Genomic DNA, 23,527 nt, shown 5'->3' on the forward strand with positions numbered 1-23,527 from the left:
GCCAAAGGAAACATTGTTGATGGTGAGGACCAAAACTTTATCTCTGAATAAACTCTTGTTACAACTGGATTACATACAGGCTTTAATTAGCCCAAGCGGATAACAAACCAACTAAAATTTGTTCCAATTCATGATATTATTCCACATTTACAAAGCCAAGTAACTCACGCTGAGAACTGACGAAGTTTAGTCTCAATGCTTCGGTGCCTCATACACATTCTGGTTAATGCTGAACCAATTTCCCTGGTGGCACCTGAACAAATAGGAAAAAAAAGGAAATGAATCATTACAATTCTTTGCTAACAGAATGATTTTTAATGTTACAACAACACTTCAATACTTCATCTTCAACATCTTTTCTCATTATTGTGAAAACTAAATTAAACCCTTTCTCAATCATGGGCTCTCAATCTTCCAACTGAAATGTTAGTTTTTATTTATTTTAGAGCCAGTCTGAATTACACATTTATTTTTTAATTAAAATATTGCCAAACTAAACATTAGAATTTAGCTACGTAATTACATTTGTATTCCTACTGAGTTAAGAGTATACTGCAAAGCAAAAATAAAGGCAAGCAGCACATACATTCATCCCAAGCAAACAATTACCGATGCATCCTTGTGAATAATTAACATTTATTTCCTATGCCATTTTTTAGTGAGCAAAACACACTGTATTTATAAGCAATCTAGAGATTCTTGTGCATTTTTAGACTACTCCACTTGATATTTATATTCCTTCTCTATCAAAATTGGAATGAAGAACTCTTGCCCTGAACCCAATATAATCCATGTTATAACATTTTGGTTAGCGTCCCACCATCATAACAGTCTTGTATAACAAATAAGTCAGCCACCTAGAAGTGGACTGTACTGAAACATTGAAAAACCAGTATCAGCCACTCTTCCAGGCTTCCACTAGCTGCACAAGGAGTGTGTTCATATTTTTAAGAATTGATCTGATGGCTTTTCCTAATATTGTTTTACTTCTACAGTTAAATATGAAATTCCTTTCTAATGTTTCACTATGTAAAACATTCTGGAAACAGTTATTAACAAAAAAAAAGCTCTGCAAGAGCATTTCACTAAAAGTCACACCAATCTATTGCTAATATGTTATAAACATAGCAGTGATCAGACAGAAGTTGCATGTATGTGTGCAGATCAACAAGACATGCATTTTACGACTTTATTGTGTACAACGAGGTCAACTGACTAGCAGCTGCTGAGACCACATAAATTTAACATTTCATAATACTAAGGACATGTTCAGCACAGCTTTGTGGGCTGAAGGGCCTGTGTTGTGCTGTAGGTTTTCTATAAAAACTGACATACTTTTATTAATTAGGTGGATTAAATAATAGGTAACCAATTGAATGGAAGTATGGATCAGCTACATTGTAACTGAATGAAGATGTTTGATAAAATCAATGCAAATATTCAGTTTCACAACACTTTTGTTACTATAAGTTAACAGGGCATTGTATAGCCTAATATGAATAATACATCTTAGTAATTTCAAATCCACTTCTGATAAGATTGGGTGTAGTGGACAGTGAGGAAGATTATTAGAGCTTGCAGTGGGATCTGGACCAGCTGGAAAAATGGGCTGAAAAATGGCAAATGGAATTTAATGCAGACAAGTGTGATGTTTTCACTTCAGTAGGACCAATGAGAGAAGATCTTACACAGCGAACGGCAGAGCACTGAGGAGTGCAGCAGAACAAAGGGATCTGGGAACAGAGGTCCATCTTTCATCAAAAGTGGCTGCACAGGCTGATAGGTTCGTAACTTCATAAATCAATGTACTGAGTACAGGAGATGGGATGTTATGTTGAAGTTGTACAAGGTGCTGGTGAGGCCTAATTTGGAGTATTGTATTTATTTTTGGTAACCTATCAACAGGAAAGATATAAACAAGGTCGAAAGATTACAGAGAAAATTTACAAGGATGTTGCTGGGACTGGAGGACCTGAGTTATAAGGAAAGACTGAATAGGTCAGGACTGTATTCTTTAGAGCGTAGTAGATTGAGGGGAAATTTTTTCACTCAAAGGGTGGTGAGAGTGTGGAAGGTGCTGCCAGTGTAAGTGGAGCATATGAGCACAATTTCAAGCCTTAAGAGAAGTTTGGATAGGTACATGGATGGGAGTGGTATGGGTGCAGGTCAATGGGACTGGGCAGTTTAAATATTTCAGCACAGACTAGATGAGCCAAAGGGCCTGTGTCTGTGCTCTGTGACAATTTGTTCGATAGAGACCCTTAATCTTATGCTTTGCACCCATTTCACTTTTCCAGAACAAACACACAAAATATGGAGGACTGAGTCTGAAGGCCTTAACCTGAAACTTCAACTGTTTATTCCCCTCCATAGAAGCTGCCTGACCAATTAAGTTCCACTAGCATTTTGCATTTTCTCTCCACCATCTACACCTCGGACTTCAACTACTGCACAGAGTCTTGCCATCTTCAGAAGTTTTCTGATGACTCTGCCATAGTTGGATGCATCAGCAAGGGAGATGAGGCGGAGTACAGGGCTACGGTGAGAAACTTTGTCACATGGTTTGAGCAGAATCATCTGCAGCTTAATGTGAAAAAGACTAAGGAGCTGGTGGTGGACCTGAGGAGGGCTAAGGCACCGGTCACCCCTGTTTTCATCCAAGGGGTCAGTGTGGACATGCTGGAGGATTACAAATACCTAGGGATACGAATTGACAATAAACTGGACTGGTCAAAGAACACTGAGGCTGTCTACAAGAAGGGTCAGAGTCGTCTCTACTTCCTGAGGAGACTGAGGTCCTTTAACATCTGCCGGATGATGCTGAGGATGTTCTATGAGTCTGTGGTGGCCAGTGCTATCATGTTTGCTGTTGTGTGCTGGGGCAGCAGGCTTAGGGTAGCAGACACCAACAGAATCAACAAACTCATTCGTTATGCCAGTGATGTTGTGGGGGTGGAACTGGACTCTCTGATGGTGCTGTCCAAGTTGCATGCCATCTTGGACAATGTCTCCCATCCACTCCATAATGTACTGGTTAGGCACAGGAGTACATTCGGCCAGGGACTCATTCCACTGAGATGCAACACTGAGCATCATAGGAAGTCATTCCTGCCTGTGGCCATCAAACTTTACAACTCCTCCTTCCGAGTGTCAGACACCCTGAGCCAATAGGCTGGTCCTGGACTTATTTCCACTTGGAATTATTCACTTATTATTATTTAATTATTTATGGTTTTATATTCCTATATTTCTACACTATTCTTGGTTGGTGCGACTGTAATGAAACCCAATTTCCCTCGGGATCAATAAAGCATGTCTGTCTGTCTGTATGTGTTGCTCAAGATCTGCAGCATCCGCAAAATCTCATGTCTATTTTTCCAGAGCAATTCAGCAACCAATCAGGAGAATCATCTGTCAACTTGCTCTCACCAAAGGACAACTGAAACCCTTACTGAAATTACCACTTATTAGGAATCAAAAATTTGATCTGTTAATACAGGAAATTCCGCAGATGTTGGAAATCCAAAGTAATATACACAAAATGCTTGAGGAGCTCAAGTCAGACAGCATCCATGGAAACAAAAGGCCGAAACCAGTTTTCAGGACTGGAGAAGAAGAAAGTAACCAGAATAAAAAGGTGGGGGATGGGGGAAGAAGGAGGAATCTGATCGGGGAGGTGAATAGACCATAGGAGAAAGGGAAGTGGGGGCACCAGGAGAGGTGATAGGCCAGTAAGAAGAGGTAAGAGGCCAGAGTGAAGAATAGAAGAGGGAAGAGGAGGGAGGGTTACCGGAAGGAGAAATTGATATTCACACTGCCAGGTTGGAGGCTACTTGGACAGAATACAAGGTTACTCCACCAAAGGTGGCCTCATTGTGGCACGAAAGGAGGCCACGAACCGACATGTCGGGAATAGGAACAAGAATTAAAATGTTGGGCCACCAGGGAGTTCCGTTTGTGGTGAATAGAGCAGAGATGCTCAACAATGCAGTTCCCCAATTTACGATGGGTCTCACCAATGTAGAAGCTGCATTAGGCACACCGGATACAACAGGTGGCCCCAGTAGATCGACAGGTGAAGATTTGCCTAACCTGTAAGGACTGCTTGGAGACATGAATGGAAGTGAGGGAGGAGGGAAACGGGCAGATGCTGCACTTCGGCTGCTTGCAGAGGGGAAATTAGTGGGGAGGGTCGAATGGACAAGAGAGCAATCCCCGCAGAAATCGGAGAGTGGGGGGGGGGGGGATGTAAAGATATGTTTCGTGGTAGGATCCCTTTGGAGATGGCAGTTGTGGAGAATAATGTGTTGGTTGTAGAGACTCATGGGATGGTAGGTAAGGACAAGGAAACAGGAAGATCAGTGCAGATGTCTGGGAAATAGAGAAGCAGCTTGATTTGTTATAGTTTTGTACCATGCAACACCATCACATGTTGCCCTTTTATATGTAAATGTTTTCACAAGTGTTATGTTGTTGAATAATTGAATAAGTTCATCTGACATTGTGCGCCTTTTGCTGTAAATCAGATTTTGATTTGCATAGACAATACACCCAGTAGATGGTGCTACACTCAAAAACATACCAATCCAACCCACATTAACTGGACAGATCATTTCACCTTCAGTAGACATATTAATGTGAGTGATGCAGCCATCGGTATCAAACAAAGCAGATCTAGATTTAAAATACCAATGAAGCACCAAAAGTAATTTTGTGTTCACCAAACTAAATTTACTAAAAGTATCAGCTATCAATAAGCAAATGACAATCTGGAGAAATTCAAATGCAGCAGTGATTTTCACGATGATAGCCTGGATTTATGATTAGCAGAGAATGAACAATGCTTTTTTCCCCCCAAAAATATACTTTATTCAGAAATATTCCAAAATATATTTTTTACAAAAAACATTTGTTGACTCTCAGTCCTTATTCAAAAATAAAGTTATTTACAGTAAATCATTCATTGACTTTCAATCCTTAGTCAAGAATAAAATTATTTACAAAAAATCAGTTGTTGACTCTCATACCTTTACCAATGTTTCCATTACAGTCTATACCTTTCTGCACTTACAGCCACTCATGTGGCACTATGTTGGTTCATCTTTCCACACGTTGTTGAGAGGTATACTCCCCACCACCCAACCCCTCACTCTCCCATGAGAGACCTGATTTTATTTGGAATGATAAAAGACCAAGAATTAGTAAACACCACTTACAAAAATTGAAAAAGGATGGAGGTCTTGCTTTGCTTAATTTAAGAATGTATTATTAGGCTGTTAATGTACGATATATGTCTTTTTGGTTATACTGGGTTGATAAGAACGAACGGCAAATTTGGGTAGATTTGAAATTGAAAGCTGTCTAACAGTCTTATTTAACCTCATTATTGGGAGTTGCTTTACCTATACAATTGGCTAAAGTTGCTCATTTAAATTTATATCCTGTGATTTATATTCTTTTATATTCTTAATTCTTAATTTATATTCTTAACAAATTTGGCTCCAGTTCCGCAATTTTTTTAATCTTAAAAAATTTAAACTTGGTAGTTTAATTTATCGAAATTATTTTTTAAGCCTTCTTTGAGTGATCCAATTTTTTTACTTTGGAAAAATAATGGTATTAATTCTTTTTTGGAGCTATTTAGAGAAGATAGACTGACGTCTTGTGTTGCCCTTAAGGCATTTGTTTAGCTTTATTACATTTTCACTTTAGTAATTCATTTGTAATTATTTTCTAGTTAAAGTTAAGGTTATTGAAAGTAAATTCATTGTCTGTGATGTATCATGGCATGCGATGACATCACACCCAGTTTCGACTCGTCTTGTGGGAAAATACCAGTTTGGAGAAACGGGAAGGATCAGCGCGAGAAAAGTTTTCATTCTATGCACAAAGAAACATCATAGAAGCAATGCCTTAAGTTCATAAGATAATCGATATGTTGAAGTAAAAATGTTAACGCTGATTCTGTTAAAAGTAATGACGGTTGATAAAGGTTTTTTTTGTGTTATTGAACACATTGCTGGATTGTTGGTGAAGTGTATTTAAAGCCAGTTGATGGCATAGGTAGATTCTGACTGTATGTTGTATTTTAATGTAATATTAGTTTTACTTTTTCAAGTATTTATGATGTAAATGTGATGCCAAGAAGGAAACAAACACTGTATATATTTTGTATTGTTTTATCAACAGTTTTAACCATACGTTAATGTGGAAGAGTGAACAGTAAAAGGTTAATCTTACTGCGATCGTGCCTCATTGACGACAGTTTAAACTCGGTGTTTAGTTCAGAGTTCTTACACCTGAATGAGAACATTACAGTGAAAAGGCGGCATTACCAGGTATTTCAACAAGTGGTACGATGGCATCGCGATCCAGCGTCAAGTCATTGCCATCCAGCACCAGGAGCAGTAGGGCATCAACAAGTAAGACTGCCCACGCGAGAGCTAAAACAGAAACCGCCAAGGTGCAAGCGTCATACGCTGAACTGGAAGCAAAACTGAAAATGGAAAAGGCCGCCAGAGAAGCCGAAAACCAAAGGGAAAAGGCCACCAGAGAAGCCGAAAACCAGTTGGAAAGGGTAAGGATAGAAGCAGAGTTAGAAGTGCTGATGCTATGCTGAGAAGCCGAAGCTGCCAGGGTGGAAGCAGAGATATTAGAAAATGCTGAAGAAAAGCATGTTCTGGATGACGTAAAATCTACTTCAGAAAGGACCAGATTGGAAAGCGCTAGTGACTACGTCCGATCTCAAATGGACCTGAAGATTCGTTCTTCATCTCCATACTTATATGCTAACGTCCCATTTCAGGAGGAGTCAAAGAGAAGCCCAATTGCATCGCATCCACCTGAGGAAGACAATTTACCCTTGCAACTTTGCAATGAACTCGAGAACGAAAGGGCTGACAACAAATACTTCTCGACGCCAAACTTACCAGATTTGGCGAGAGAAGAGGCAAAGGCTGAATTCAGAACAACAAATCCCATAACGAACGTACACCCTCAGTCATATGCCCGCTGACATATTCCCCCAGCCAGTGTGCCATTTGCAGTTGAACCCATGGCACAGTATTTAGCACGATGAGATCTCGTTACTTCAGGGTTATACCAGTTTGACAATAAGCCTGAAAATTACTGTCCATGGTACTCCTCATTCACTAACACTACCAGCAGAGTCCAGCTCGAAGCAACCCAAGAGTTGGATCTTATGACAAAATGGCTGGGAAAAGAATCATGCAAACAGGTGAGACGCATACGTTCAGTGTACATCAACAACCCCAAGCTAGCCTTATGCAAAGCATGGGAGAGACTTCGGGAGTGCTATGCGGCCCCTGAAATAATTGAAACAGCACTATTTCAACAGCTGGAAAATTTTCCTAGGGTGTCAGCCAAGGACCACACTAAGCTAAGAGAGCTCGGAGATCTACTCATGGAGATTGAAGGCGCTAAAGATGGCTATTTAACTGGCCTGTCATATCTAGATACTTCTTACGGAATTAGACCAATCGTGGACAAGCTTCCATTTGGACTGCAGGAAAGGTGGGTGTCTGTTGGCTCAAAGTACAAGGAAGAGAACGGTGGTCGATTTCCTCCCTTTAAGTATTTCACTAGGTTTGTGTGCAAGGAGGCAAAGAAGCGAAACGACCCTAGCTTCATGAGTCAAGGTAGCAGTACAATTCACACCAAGCCTGTCAAATCCACTTTGAATAACTTTAACATCAATAAAACTGAAGTCTCTACAACTAACAATGACCCTAGCAAGAATTGTCCATTGCACAACAAACCCCACCCCCTCAAAAAATGCAGAACGTTTAGAAAAAAAGCCTTTGACGAGAGAATGGCCTTTCTCAAGGAGAAAAAAATGTTTTAAATGCTGTTCCTCTACCTCTCACCTCGCTAGAGAGTGTACGATCCCCGTGAGGTGCTCAGAATGTAATAGCACTAATCACGATGGGGCCATGCATCCCGGCCCGTTACCGCAAACCGACAAAGCTCCTTCACCCTCACAAGAGGACGGCGGGGAGGGAGAGGATCACCCCAAGACAACTGTTGTCAGCTCGAGTTGCACAGAAGTTTGCGGTTAAGGTCAGTCAAGCCGTTCTTGCTCAAAGATCTGCCTCATTTGTTATACATGTTATACCTTAAAGGGAGCCAAAGACAAGGCCATCAAAGCCTATGTAATTCTGGATGAACAGAGCAATTGCTCACTGGTCAGACCAGAGTTCTTCGACTTGTTCAAAGCAGAGAGCAAACGGTGAGCCATCATGTTCAGCTGCATGAATTCAAGAGCGGTGCACATTGAGGTCATCGAATCTTTGGATACATCCAGCTGCATCAACGCTCTCAGGTGCTTCTTTGCACTAACAGGCCCTGCAAAACAGTTAAGGTCAGATTGCGGCACGAACTTTGTTGGAGCGTCCAAGGAGCTTGGGATGGACAAAACAGTGCAAAGGTACCTCAGTGAGCAGGGATGCAACTGGGAGTTCGACACACCACACGCCTCTCACATGGGAGGCTCGTGGGAGTGGATGATTGGTATCGCCAGAAGAATTCTTGATTCAATGTTTCTTCAGCAATGCACCCAAATGACCCACAAAGTACTGTGCACACTAATGGCAGAGGTCACAGCTATTATAAATGCACGACCACTCCTACCTGTGTCTTCTGACCCGGAAAACCCCTTCATACTCTCGCCATCAATGCTCCTTACGCAGAAGGCAGGAGCTCCCCCTCCACCTGGAGTCTTCTCCAATAAGGACTTATACACAAAGCAATGGAGACAGGTTCAGGCTCTCGCAAATCAGTTCTGGTCCCGTTGGAGACATGAATATCTACCTTTGTTGCAACACAGACAAAAGTGGACAGAATCTCGCAGGAATCTTCAAGTTGGAGATTTAGTCCTGCTCAGGGACAAGCAGATCGCCTGCAACTGCTGGCCAATGGCCAGAATCACTGCCACATTCCCTGGTAGGGATCCACATGTCAGGAAGGTTGAGTTGAAAACTTCTGACCAAGGTGATGTGAAAACTTACCAAAGGCCAGTTGCAGAAGTCGTTCTACTTCTACCTAAAGACTGATCTAGAGACTGAAGTTTTGTATTATGTTCATAGTGACCTTACAAAGGTCAGGCAGGGAGTGTGTTGCCCTTTAGGCATTTGTTTAGCTTTATTACATTTTCGCTTTAGTAATTCATTTGTAATTATTTTCTAGTTAAAGTTAAGGTTGTTGAAAGTAAATTCATTGTCTGTGATTTATCGCGGCATGCGATGACGTCGCACCTGGTTTCGCCGCGTGTTGTGGGAAAATACCAGTTTGGAGAAATGGGAAGGAGGGGGCTTGTGTGTGCAGGATCAGCACGATAAAAGTTTTCATTCTATGCACTAAGAAACATCATAGAAGCAACGCCATAAGTTTATAAGATAATCGATATGTTGAAGTAAAAATGTTAATACTGATTCTGTTAAAAGTAATGACGGTTGATAAAGTTTTTTTTGTGTTATTGAAAGCGTTGCTGGATAGTTTGTGAAGTGTATTTAAAGCCAGTTGATGGCATAGGTAGATTTTGACAGTATGTTGTACTTTAATGTAACATTAGTTTTACTTTTACAAGTATTTATGATGTAAATGCGATGCCAAGAAGGAAACAAATACTGTATATATTTTGTATTGTTTTATCAACAGTTTTAACCATACGTTAATGTGGAAGAGTGAACAGTAAACGGTTAATCTTACTGCGATCGTGCCTCATTGACGAGTTTAAACTTGGTGTTTAGTTCAGAGTTCTTACACCTGAATGAGAACATAACAGTGAAAAGGCGGCATGATAGTTAATTGATAGATTTCCTCCACCATCTAATTGTAAATTTTGGTGTTTTTTTTGCTGGCAGTTTGATGTTTATCTTTAGAAGCTTTTTGTATGATGCATGGCTCCAGGGTTGAACATCTAATCACAAGTGGACTACTTGACAGAGAGACCTCAGTATGTGCGGTTGGGAGACTGTAGGTCTGACACGGTGGTCAGCAGCACAGGGGCGCCGCAGGGAACCGTACTCTCTCCAGTCCTGTTCACCCTGTACACATCAGACTTCCAATAGAACTCGGAGTCCTGCCATGTGCAGAAGTTCGCTGATGACACGGCCATAGTGGGGTGTGTCAGGAATGGACAGGAGGAGGAGTATAGGAAACTGATACAGGACTTTGTGATATGGTGCAACTCAAACCACCTGCGTCTCAATATCACCAAGACCAAGGAGATGGTGGTGGACTTTAGGAGATCTAGGCCTCATATGGAGCCAGTGATCATTAATGGAGAATGTGTGGAGCAGGTTAAGACCTACAAGTATCTGGGAGTACAGTTAGACGAGAAGCTAGACTGGACTGCCAACACAGATGCCTTGTGCAGGAAGGCACAGAGTCGACTGTACTTCCTAAGAAGGTTGGCGTCATTCAATGTCTGTAGTGAGATGCTGAAGATGTTCTATAGGTCAGTTGTGGAGAGCGCCCTCTTCTTTGTGGTGGCGTGTTGGGGAGGAAGCATTAAGAAGAGGGACGCCTCACGTCTTAATAAGCTGGTAAGGAAGGCGGGCTCTGTCGTGGGCAAAGTACTGGAGAGTTTAACATCGGTAGCTGAGCGAAGGGCGCTGAGTAGGCTACGGTCAATTATGGATAACTCTGAACATCCTCTACATAGCACCATCCAGAGACAGAGAAGCAGTTTCAGCGACAGGTTACTATCGATGCAATGCTCCTCAGACAGGATGAAGAGGTCAATACTCCCCAATGCCATTAGGCTTTACAATTCTACCGCCAGGACTTAAGAACTTTTTAAAAGCTATTATTAATGCTTTTTGAGATAGTGATTTAGATGTATATCATATTTTTTTTTACTTATATCATATTTTTTTTTACTGAGTTAAGTATTGTATGTAATTAGTTTTGCTACAACAAGTGTATGGGACATTGGAAAAAAGTTGAATTTCCCCATGGGGATGAATAAAGTATCTATCTATCTATCTATCTATCTATCTATCTATCTAATGGGCTTTTTCTTCTCACTTTTCTTTGTTTTAGTAGGGTTTTTTTCCTCTTCTCTTTTTTTTGTGTCACCATATTTTTCAATCTTTAAACATTGTTTTTTTCTTTGAGACATTGTAAATGTTACCTACTTCGATGTACTCTTGTTATTTTGGATAATAATAATAAAAAGATTTGAAAAGAAAGAGAGAAGAGCCCTAAACTGTTGTCCTTCCCTACTGGGCCTTTGCGGTGGCTGCACCAAATTTGAGTGCATCCTTCAGCACGTACCCCTGCAGGTGAGAATGTGCCAGCCGACAGCGTTCAGCCACGGACATCTCCATGTGCTGGCAGACCATCAGGTTTTGGGCCGACCAAAGAGCGTCCTTCACCGGGTTGATAATTTGCCAGTAGCACCAGATGTTGGTCTCCATGTGTGCCCCGGAAACAGCCTGTAAATCAGGGAGTCCTCGGTTACGCAGCTGCTGGGGATGAATCTCGACACTGTCCCTTCCATCCTCCTCCTCACTTTCTCCGTGAACCCACAGTGTGCAAAGAGGTGAGTCACTGACTCCGCCTCATTGCAGTCCTCCCGTGGGCAGCAGGGTGTGGAGATTGATGTCCTGGACGTACAGGAGGGACCTGTCAGAGAGGGCCCCTCTCACCGCCAGCCAGGTGATGTCTCGGTGCCTATTGGTGAGGTCTGGTGATGAGGCATTTTGCCAGATGTACTGTAAGGTCTGCTCAGGGAACCACTCCACTCTGACCATCTCGTCCTTCTCCTGTAGTGCCTGCAAGACATTTCATGCCTAATGGCCTTGTGGCCAAAGGCGTTGACCTGGAAGAACTTTTCTACGAAGGACAGGTAAAGCGGCAACATACAGGGGTATTGCGCGTGAAAGGGGCCAGACCCATCCTTCGCAGCTGGTGTGACAGGTAGAACCTGTCACTGAAATTGAAGAAATCTCCATCAATACTTTAATAAGCCAGCCTGTATGGAATTCCCAAGTTGCAATCAGTACCCAATTACAACAAACCTGCAGTATCCAGTAACAATGATGGCATTAAAAGTGCTAAATAGCAAATGAAAGTGAGAAATGTTCTATTGAGAGAGCTAAACCACTCTTTCTACAGAAAATATTTTATAGAAAACAAAACAAAAAGTAGTACAGGCAGACCCCGAGTTACGAACGTCTAACTTACGGACAACTCGTACTTATGAACCGAGGAAGGAGAACGCCTTCTGCCATTTTAAGTCGGATCGCAACGCCGTCCGCCATTTTAAGTCGTTGCCATTGTCACTGTATTGAGTGTTTAACTTTGTATTTGGCTTAAATTTTTCTTAGTAAGATTCACCCTGATCCCGCTCCCCCCCCACCCGTACCGGTCGGCTGGTGGCGCAGTCAGACCGAGCTAGAGAATGGAGGTTCTCGAGTTCGATTTAGTGACAGACCGCTCCCATGCCGGGTTAATTATTGATCCAGTGACTCCTGTACCATCCGTGCCGGGTTGATGTCGAGCTCGCAACTCGACCTTGTAAAAAAAACACTGCCACCTCCAGTTTAAATTCCCACTCGGAATATTGTGGAGGATCAAATACCCAAATCCAGCACAGCCCCCACTTGTCCCATTTAACCGGTCTCAGTGCGGTGCAGTTTAGCACCCGGGGAATTCAGTGCTGTGGTCCTTAGGACTCAGCGGACCTCGGGAGCCGGCGCAGGTCGGGACCTGCCGCCCGCAGTGTTTCTGCTCCATTGACGGGAAGTGATTGCAATTGAAGATAAAGTGGAAATAATAAAGCATTTGGAAAGAGGTGAAACACCATCGGTCATTGGAAAAGCGTTAGGCTACAGTCGGTCAACGATCGGAACAATTTTAAAAGATAAAATTCTTCTCACCGCTGCCACCAAGTAGAAGGTACAAGTACTCGCACCACTAGGTTCAAGCACAGATACTATCCCTCAAGCATCAGGCTTTTGAATAAAAGGTGATAACTACACTTACTTGCCCCATCATTGAAATGTTCCTAAAACCAATTATCTCACTTTAAGGACCCTTTATCTCATTATCTCATGTTCTCATTACTTATTGCTATTTATTTATATTTGCAGTTGCACAGTTTGTTGTCTTCTGCATGCTGGTTGATCTTTCATTGATCCTGTTATAGTTACTATTCTGTATATTTGCTGAGTATGCCCACAGGAAAATGAATCTCAGGATGTCATATATGTACTTTGATAATAAAATTAATTTTGAGTTTTGAATACAGAAATTGGGAGTGTATACCAGTTAAAGTTGGAAGAACCAAGTTCGCTCAGGGCTGGAGCAGATTTCATAGACAGGGAAACCAAACCAAGGTAGGATTTTTATACACACATGGAATCTTTTAAATCTTAGGATCTGCCAGAGCAGGATCCAATAACTTTAGGATGATAAGCGAATGGGATTTGCTTCAATTTTATGAAATAGCAGCAAGCATTTCAGAATATGCAAGAACACAAGCAAAGCAAGTATAATGCAATAGTTCCCTTCTGCTTTGAGATTTACATTCAATTGTTATTATCCAACACTGAAAGGCTATGCTCCAACAGGTCCCCCTTTCATACCAAACATCCAAGAAACTATGCTGAAGAGAACCAAAATCTAGCCCACAGACTTTCATAAAATAGGAAGTGAATACTTTCATTTCAGTAGCTTGCTCTGGACATATCTGCAACATATCCTCTGTATAGAAACAATGAAAATAATAACTATCCCATGAGAGAGGTGCTTTGGATATTGTCAGGTGTTTAAATAATGTGTGTCAGAAAGAAAATGGGTCAACATATTAACCACCTAAATTTATAGAATCTAATTAACTTAATTTTCTTTTTTAATATAGCCCTTCAGGCAGTTTAATCACTCTTTAGTTTTAAACTCCACTATAAAACATCATCCCTTGACCTTCTTTGCCTGGTCCAAGGGAAACATTCTCAGTTCCTTAGTATAAATTGAAGATCTTCATTCTACAACTAGACACAAGTTACAACTTCTTTCCCCACACAAAGACACTGTTCGACCCACCGAGCTTGTCTAGCAGATTACTTGTTGCTCCACCTGCAGTCTTGAGCCTAGAGTATTTAATGACTGATTTATTGATCGAGATACAACACAGAATAGGCCCTTCCAGCTCTTTGAACCATGCCACCCAGCAATCCCCTGATGTAATCCTAGCCTAATCTCAGGACAATTTACAACGACCAACCAGTACATTTTTGGACTGAAAAGGCAAACCATGCAGTCACGGGGAGAATGCAAATACTCCTCACAGGCAGCAGTGTGAATTGAACCCAGGTCCCCCGTATTGTGAAGCCTTGTGCTAACCACTACACTACTGAGCTGCCCTATTTGCAACCTGATGTCTAATCAGAAAATGCAAGTTTCAAGATATCGATAAAATTAAGAAGTCAGAATATTCTGAAACAGCAAAATTTTAAATATCATGATGTGAAAGGATCTGTATCTGCTGAGTGATGTTGGTAAGCATTATTTCCAAATGTGGTGCTTCCTCATTTGCCATATTAACTCACTACATTGTAAGTATTTCCAAACTGTAATTAAACTTTACAAAAATGTAGCAAATTCTATTTTTATGGGGAGGAAGTAGGGGGAGAATCAGGACTGCACTATTAAGGAATGTGTTACGTACCCCGTAACTGGCTGTCTAACCAGCAGAGAAAGAAGAATCTGTTGGAGTCTGGTGGTACCAAACTAAAGGTATTTATTAATAAAAATAAGCAAAACCATATCAATAATGCAAATATACATATAAAACAATTTAGCAGTAGTAAACCTAAAAGTGTAGGAATAATAATAATCAATAATAAACAAGCTCTATCGATGTCTAGGGGTAAATGAATTGTCATAGAAAAGTATAGAGTTCAGTTCAGTTCATGAGTGCTGATGTAGTTATGGTTGTTGATTTGTAATCGGGGAGGGAGAGAGAGAGAGAGAGAGAGAGAGAAAGAGAGAGCAAGATGTAACAGCTACAGTCAGGCAAACCTTCCTTTGCTTTCTTAATCCGTCATATCGGTGTAGTCATTCAGTTATGACCTCTCCGTCCTTCTGCTAGACCGTTCTTCTGTGGTGGACTCGTCACTCTGGCATGAGTGGACACACACACGTCCCCACCGGCCTTGCTTTTACACTGATAGCCTTAATGACCGACCTCCTGGTTCGGTCTTCGAAGCCCCCACCTTTCTTGTGGGTTCCAACACTCAATCAGTGTCCACTGGCGTGTCTGGAGGATGTCTCTCCAGACCTGTCTTTTATCCCTATTCACGGGGTCTCAGCTATCAATCAATGTTGAATGACTGTGTCCATCAAATAAGGCCACTCCTTCAGTCCACTGAGGAATGTTCATGAGCAAACTATCGTCCTTGCAACGAAACAGTAAATAATTCAAAAATGGAGTCACAATACAGTTAATCAGCAATTTCCCCCTCTCTCTTATCTGTCGCAGATGTTTTTGCCTGTTTTTTGTCTCTCTTTCTCATGGTCAACATAACAACAGTAATAGTTCGTGGTTCTCGGGGGGGGGGTTGGGAATGGTTAACCCTTCACTCCATTGTCCATCAGGTCTGTTCATCACTCATAGCAAATGAATTAGGGAAAAATGTTATTGAAGTTTTCTGAGCAAAGGGTAAAGGTGAGCAGTTAAAGATAATTCCAGTGACTCAATACCACCAAAACGGTAAGAGTATAGTAGTACAGATATTGAAGAGAACAAGAATAAAATGCTGAAAAGACATGGAAGAATTTTTCTAAAAACTGAATTTGTTAGCACAATATTCCAGTTCAAAGACAGCGAACAATCTCTGATGGGCTGGAGGTTAAAAGGAATGAAATAGTTGACCAGAGATTATAATATGAACATAGACGGTAGTGCCTCATGAATGTAGTTAGAGGGAATATTAGTGGTGACCTTGACCATCTGTCCAAGTGGAAGTTGACTTAAAACAACATGCTAAATGAGCAAAGGAGCTAGACTGAAATGCACTTGAGAAATTTGACTGGTTCGCATATAGTAAGAGGAAGTGTAGAAAAAGGGGAAAAAGTTGGCTGAGAAAGAAAATTTAATGATCAAAAGCATTGTGAAGTGTGCACAAGTGTGCACAAGTGTGAAGTGCATTGCAAATGCTCTTATAAAGGTGGTGAGGAGATACAATTAACAATAAACATAATGAAGTTGATTAACATCTTCAGTTTTGGGCACAAATTTATGAACTTCTCATGCCTGGTGACACACAGGACAAATAGGAAGGGGAGACTAGTTAACGATTTGTTTTGTAGTGAAAAGAATCAAGTTGCCCTTAGCTTTAAGGATGATTGAGATGTATCTGTTAGTCCAAATATAGTAGGAATTTAATTTTCTCATTATTCTAGTGTTTGGAAAAAATGCCACTTTAATGTGAGATCTGTGTTACTTTGGCTCAACAATTTCTTGCCATTAGAGACAGAGTTGAGACAGAGCAAACCAGCTGCATATAGTACAAGTGCAGCCAGAATGAAATGTTCATCCTATTAACCCAGGTACAACTCAAATTCAGGACACCAATATAATAGGACAGACGTCTTGCTCGCTATATTATCTAGATTTTGTAATGAACTTCTATTCAAAGTAAATGCGTCTGAGAAAGTGTTCCAAAAGTTGCTCCATTAAATACAATTTCCATGGGAATGTTGGGGATAGATGTTATGACAACCACCGCATCTTGTTCTCATATTTCCAGACATTATTTAACACATTTCATGATTACTTCTTGATAAATGGATCTTACAAACTGCATTAAATATAAACAAAAGTAACAATTTAAACAGAGAAAATTTGAAGTAATATTTATGGAAATCAGAAAATATTCTTGACATGAGGACATTCAGCTCATCAGGTCGGTGGAAACTGAAACACCTTACCCAGATAACTCCCATTACCAGCCCTGGTTCCTAGCCAGACATGGCAAAGTCATTTTTAAGTACATATCCAAACACTTATTATTAATCAAATATTCACAGGCAGCAAACTCAAGAACCACATTCTTCCACAACTCACCCAATGAATACTCTCCATTTAAATTAATAAGTATGTAGACTAATACTCCCTTTCAAAATAAGGACAGAAAATATTTCAGTCAGGCAAAGTTGATGCAGGAAATTTTTAAATGATTTCTATTAGCTTTTTCTGAAAATATTTTCTTTCAAAGCAATAAATTTGCAGGGGGAACTCAGCAGGTCATGCAGCACCTATGGAAGGAAATGAAAAGTGGACATTTCAGGTTGAGTTCCTTCATCAGGACCCTGCCCTGTAAGCCCTAATGAAATGTCTTGATCTCAATCGCCACCCTCGTCTGCTACCCTCCATAGTTGATGCCTGACCCACTGAGTTCCTCCATCTCCTTTGTGTAGCTCCAGATTCCAGTGTCTGCAGTCTCTTATGTATCCACCTTTTAATGGTAGTATATGGTTATGCGAAAACGTCCAATTTTCTTGGATTTCATTCTCTCTCAGATTTTGTCATCAAGAGGAAGGTAATGAAACAATTTCCTGTAAATTTAGTTTCTTACTTTCTGATTACCATATTTGACAAAATGAGCTTTATCAATAGGCTAAAAGATAGAGTAAAAGATCTCAGAAGTTACTGAAAGTCTGATGAATATTTCTTATAAAATAATGGACTAACCTTCAACACAGAAGCTGGGAGTTATTATAGAAAGCCAGTGATATTTTTTATCCTCAGATGTTAATTTAAATGACACCAAACAATATGAAATTAGAAGCAACACCAGTGAATCTGCAGATGCTGGAAATAAATAAAATACACAAAATGCTGGCAGAACTCAGCAGGCCAGACAGCATCTATGGGAGAGGTAGTGACAACGTTTCAGGCCGAAACCCTTCATCAGGGACGGCATAGATGCTGTCTGGCCTGCTGAGTTCTGCCAGCATTTTGTGTTTTTTATTTGAAATTAGAAGCAGCTCTTTTAATTCATCTGCCTTGTGTGTCATAATTAGGTTACTGCTTTACAGTTGAGGACCGTTGTTCATGACATTTTACAATCCTCAATTTGAAAAAAATAAAAATCAGCATCAATATCTTTAATAATGCAGGTTGAGTACCCCTTATCTGAAAATCCAAAGTCTGAAAACCTCTGAAATGACATGAAAGCGCTGACATGACATCCCAATTGGAAAATTCCACATGGCACTGGGATGGTTCCCAGGTGATGCACAGGTCTCTGTGTACCACAGACAGTTCTGAGAAGTGACTTCATATATGTAATGAACAAAAGCTAATGAAAAATAGAAATGACGCTGCATAAAACAAAAAATCAGTTCTCGACCACGTATTGAAAAAGTGGATTCATCAGTGTTGGAGTAAACATATGCTGCTTGACAGTATGTTGATCATGAATCAAGCAAAGATCTATTATGACAAACTGAAAATTGAAGGTAATTGTGAATACACAATAGGTTGGTTGCAAAAATTTAAGAAAAAGCATATCATTAACTTTATAAAGCGTCTGCTGATCACAAAGCAGCAGAGAAATTAATTGATGAGTTTGTGAAGATCATCACTGATGAAAATCTAACACCAGAAAAAGTCTACAATGCTGATTGTTTTTATATCTAACATAAAATCTAAAAAAAGTAAAATACAAATAGTGTACTACAGCCTTTTAACCAAAACATAGCATTGAAGGTGGAGAATAAAAGCCTGTCGTTGCCTGTTGTTGTTCAACATCCAATTCAGGTATTCACCCGATGCTGCTGTGCTGCTTTTGTTACCCTGCACACATTAACTTTTCATTATTGAATTGAATTGCCTTTATTTCTTACATCCTTCACATACATGAGGAGTAAAAATCTTTACGTTAAGTCTCCATCTAAATGTGCAATGTGCAATCAGTAATTTATAATAATTTAAAATAAATAGAACAGTCAATGTGATATAGACTACACTCAAGTCAGTGTGAGTTCATCAGTCTGATGGCCTAGTGGAAGAAGCTGTCTCGCTTCTTCGTTGGTCCTGGCTTTTATGCTGTGGTACCGCCTCCCCGATGGTAGCAGCTGGAATAGATCGCGGTTGGGATGGCTTGGGTCCCCAATGATCCTACACACCCACCCTTGTAAATTAATGTACAGTAAATTAATTTAAATTAATTGTGAATTACACTAATGGTATGTGATAATTTTTGCTGTTAAGTATATATGTGTCATGAACAACTGTAAGACAAAGGATGCTTACTGGTAGCTTATCAATTCAGAGTCAGAAATGATGGCAATACCAAGCTATCTCATTACATATTCCAAAATGGGGAAAAATCTTTAACACTTATGGTCCTAAGTATTTTGGATAAGGGGCACTCAACCTGCGTCAACTAGAATTCTATTTGGTTTGATGCCAGAGAAAAAGTGCACATGTAATTTTTCTTGGCACTTTTCAGTCCAATTTACTTTAGCCATTAGTATTGCAAATTCAGGTCCCAGCCTTTTGCAGAAGAGAAATGCAAAAGAACACAGGAGGAACTTGGAGGGGGAAAAGAAAGGGGAAAATGTAATAACAGAGCCCACTTGCTGTCCAGTATCATTCTTCAGAAATAGTGTTTGTTGTTTTTAAGTAATGAAAATAAACATGAAGGTTTTGTTAGTTTGAAAAATAAAACAAATTTTACAACTAAAACAGAAAATGCTGGAAACACTCAGGTCATGCAGCATCTGTGGAAAAAAGAACAGTTAAAGCTATAGGTCCAAGATCCTTTGTCATAGCTAGGAGGGGAAAAGGGTTACTCTTAAGTTGCAGAGAACATTTGGGAGGGGTGGAGGTAGATCTATTTATGGTAGGTTGAGGCCAGAACTGTGAGTAAATTGGTAATGGAGACAATATGTAGTAATGGAAAAGAAAAAAAATAGGAGTAACTACTTCCCTGTCCACATAAAATCTAAAAATTCAGTCAAGTTCCATCAGTTACACTAACCTTGAGGGAGGTTAATGTAGAAATAGCAGGGGCTGGCGTATTGCTCAATGGTTCCATTGTTTAAAAAGGGTTCTAAGAGTAAACCTAGCAATTATCGGCCTGTAAGTTTGATGTCAGTGGTGGGTAAACTAATGGAAAGTATTCTTAGAGATGGTATATAATTATCTGGATACACAGGGTTGGATTAGGAACAATCAACGTGGATTTGTGCGTGGAAGGTCATGTTTGACAAATCTTATTGAATTTTTTGAAGAGGTTATGAGGAAAGTTGACGAGGGTAAAGCAGTGGATGTTGTTTATATGGACTTCAGTAAGGCCTTTGACAAGGTTCTGCACGGAAGGTTAGTTAGGAAGGTTGAATCGTTAGGTATTACTATTGAAGTGGTAAAATGGATTCAACAGTGGCTGGATGGAAGATGCCAGACAGTAGTGGTGGATAACTGTTTGTCAAGTTGGAGGCCGGTGATTAGTGGTGTGCCTCAGGGATCTGTACTGGGTCCAATGTTGTTTGTCATATACATTAATGATCTGGATGATAGGGTGGTAAATTGGATTAGTAAGTATGCAGATTATACTAAGGTAGGTGGTGCTGTGGACAATGAAATAGGTTTTCAAAGTTTGCAGAGAGATTTAGGCCAGTTAGAAGAGTGGGCTGAGCGATGGCAGATGGAATTTAATGCTGATAAGTGTGAGGTGCTACATTTTGGTAGGAATAATCCAAATAGGACATACATGGTAAATGGTAGGGCATTGAAGAATGCAGTAGATCTAGGAATAATGGTGCATAATTCCCTGAAGGTGGAATCTCATGTGGACAGGGTGGTGTAGAAAGCTTTTGGTATGTTGGCCTTTATAAATCAGAGCATTGAGTATAAGAGTTGGGATGTAATGTTAAAATTGTACAAGGCATTGGTAAGGCCGAATTTGGAGTATTGTGTACAGTTCTGGTCACCGAATTATAGGAAAGATGTCAACAAAATAGAGAGAGTACAGAGAAGATTTACTAGAATGTTACCTGGGTTTCAGCACCTAAGTTACAGGGCAAGATTGAACAAGTTCGGTCTTTATTCTTTGGAACGTAGAAGGTTGAGGGGGGACTTGATAGAGGTATTTAAAATTAGATAGAAGGATAGATAGAGTTGACGTGGATGATGCACCATCAATAACTCTCACTGAGACGTAAAGGCGAGATATCGGCTTTTATTGACTGGAAAAAAGAACAAGCAGTAGTTGACCGCCATACCACATCCTAGAGAATGAGGCCGGGCTCAGGCCTCAATCGCCTTTATACAGGGGTCTGTGGGAGGAGCCACAGGAGCAGTCAGCAGGGGGCGTGTCCAGATAGGTATATGTAGTTCACCACAGTGGATAGGTAGGATAATTAGTTATTGCAATTTGTCCTGTGATTAGGTTAAAGTTAATCTGGGTTGTCGGGGTTGCTGGGGCAGCGTGGCTCGAAGGGCCAAAAGTGCCTACATCGTAATAGACAGGCAGACAGGCAGGCAAACAGAATCCTAGAGAAAATGCATCCGTTCTTTTCAATATTTACAATTCTAGCTATTTTAATGGTCAATATAAGGACAACATAAACATTTTTCAAACAGGAAAAGTACAAAGTGTGTAAAATGTATCTTTTTAAATGTAATTATGAATAAGTTTCTTTCTGAACTCCTTTTTCTAGTGATAACTTTAACTGTATGTGATTACACTGCAAATGCTGTATGCCCTACCCTCCTTTCAGGTCTGCCTATTTTATCTTTACTTTTCCTTCTGAGAATTGACCCAATTCACTTGAATAAAATTAATTTTAAGATTACTCAAATGATAAATGAGAAGCTATTTAGAAATAGCACCTTGCTGCTCATTGCTCTATTTAATCAATGACTAAAAATGTCTCATTGTTATCATTTAAGCTGTAGAGAGGGTAGAAATCCAGTATTTTCCCATCGGATAGACTTAACCGAGGATCCAAGATCTAAAATATGGGCAGTGCTGAGAAATGGTGCCACTCAAGATTCATTACACCTTTTCTCTTTCTCTGCATTTTCAAGATGGAATGAGAATAATGCGCCATTTTATCATCATCTAATTATTAGCACCATAGATATTGCTGATGTATCACATATTTGCATCAGCAATACTTTATAGTCCTAAGTCTTATCCAAGTTAAGCAGTGGAAGGCTGTTCCTCAATGACTAAATCCCTATAAGTTTACAATTAGCCAATTGAGAATTAGTTAGCTGGAAATGTAAAGTTAATGGGTGTCACAATTTGAACTTTTAATTTACCATGAAAGCTACAAACAGGGGTAGATCTGTCACCATAAATTTTCTTGCTAGATGAGCAGATTACATATTTGATGATCGGAAAGTGGCAGGACAGGTTGAGAATGCATATAAACACAGGGAGGCCACAAAATTCCTTATGAAATAGTGGTCTAGCTTCAAATAAGAATTGTATTCAATTCTGGTTGCAACATTTTGAGAAGGCTGCAAGCACACTAAAGAGGGTCCAGATCGAGGGCAGATTTGGAAGACCTTAAGGATCATCTTCACATGGCACTTGGATCTGGACTGCAATTGCTGCAGTTATAGTAGGAATGACACAAGGAAATCTGCAGATACTGGAAATTCAAAAAAAAAACACACAAATTGCTACTTCCATATCCTTTTCAAACAAAATTGAGTTTCGATTATGTAAGAGTGCAAAATGTATACATTGCATCTTTTTTTTTAAAAAAAAAGCAGGACAACACTAACAGTTAACAGCAGAAAATTATCACATATCACTTCTTCATGCTGGGCAACATGGCAGGTCTGTCTCAGTCGTGCTTTCCTGACCTGGACATCTAGTGGACAAATGTCGTCCATTTTATCTGCTGAGGGAGTTTTTTGCCATCATCCCGGTAGCGATGTACATTCCACCTCAGGCCAACGTCAGACAGGCTCTAGAGGAAGTGACCAACGTAATTAGGCAGGCACAAAACTGTGCATACTGATGTCTTCCCTGTCTTTGCAGGAGAGTTCAACCAGTCTGGCTTGAAGAAGTCTTTGAATAACAGTCACACCACCATCAAGAACACTTACCATGTAGATTGGAAATAACTTCCCTCGCTGACAATCAACACTGGCACACCTCAAGGATGTATTTAGCCACTGCTCTACACCCACAATTGTGGCTAACATATCTCAAACACCATCTATAAATTTGCTGACAACACAACTATTGTTGGCAGAATTTTAGTTGGTGGCGAGAAGGTGTAGAGGAGTAAACTAGATCATCCGGTTGAGTGGTGCCGCAACAACAACCTTGCGCTCAGCATCAGTAAGACCAAGGAACTGATTGTGGACTTCAAGAAGGGGAAGTTCACACACCAGTCCCCATCGAGGGATCAGCAGTGGAAAGGGTGAGCAGTTTCAAGTTCCTGGGTGTCAACATGTTGCAGTGAGGTGTATCTAAACTCTTTTATATTTCACTACACAGAGCTCATTTGCTAAATCATATTTCAT

The 23,527-nt window shown here is 40.3% G+C and overlaps 1 protein-coding gene across 7 annotated transcripts in view; it reads right to left on the reverse strand.

Annotated features, from left to right (window-relative positions):
* LOC140731223 (protein MTSS 1-like) overlaps positions 1–23,527 on the reverse strand; it is a 306,022-nt gene that overhangs the window by 97,403 nt on the left and 185,092 nt on the right. For all 7 annotated transcript variants that reach the window (XM_073052740.1, XM_073052720.1, XM_073052731.1 and 4 more), the window contains exon 4: positions 169–253. In XM_073052740.1, coding sequence (XP_072908841.1) covers positions 169–253 — 85 coding nt within the window. The remainder of the gene's footprint in view (positions 1–168; positions 254–23,527) is intronic.

The sequence above is a fragment of the Hemitrygon akajei genome, chromosome 1 (genome assembly GCF_048418815.1).
Source record: "Hemitrygon akajei chromosome 1, sHemAka1.3, whole genome shotgun sequence".
Taxonomy (NCBI): domain Eukaryota; kingdom Metazoa; phylum Chordata; class Chondrichthyes; order Myliobatiformes; family Dasyatidae; genus Hemitrygon; species Hemitrygon akajei.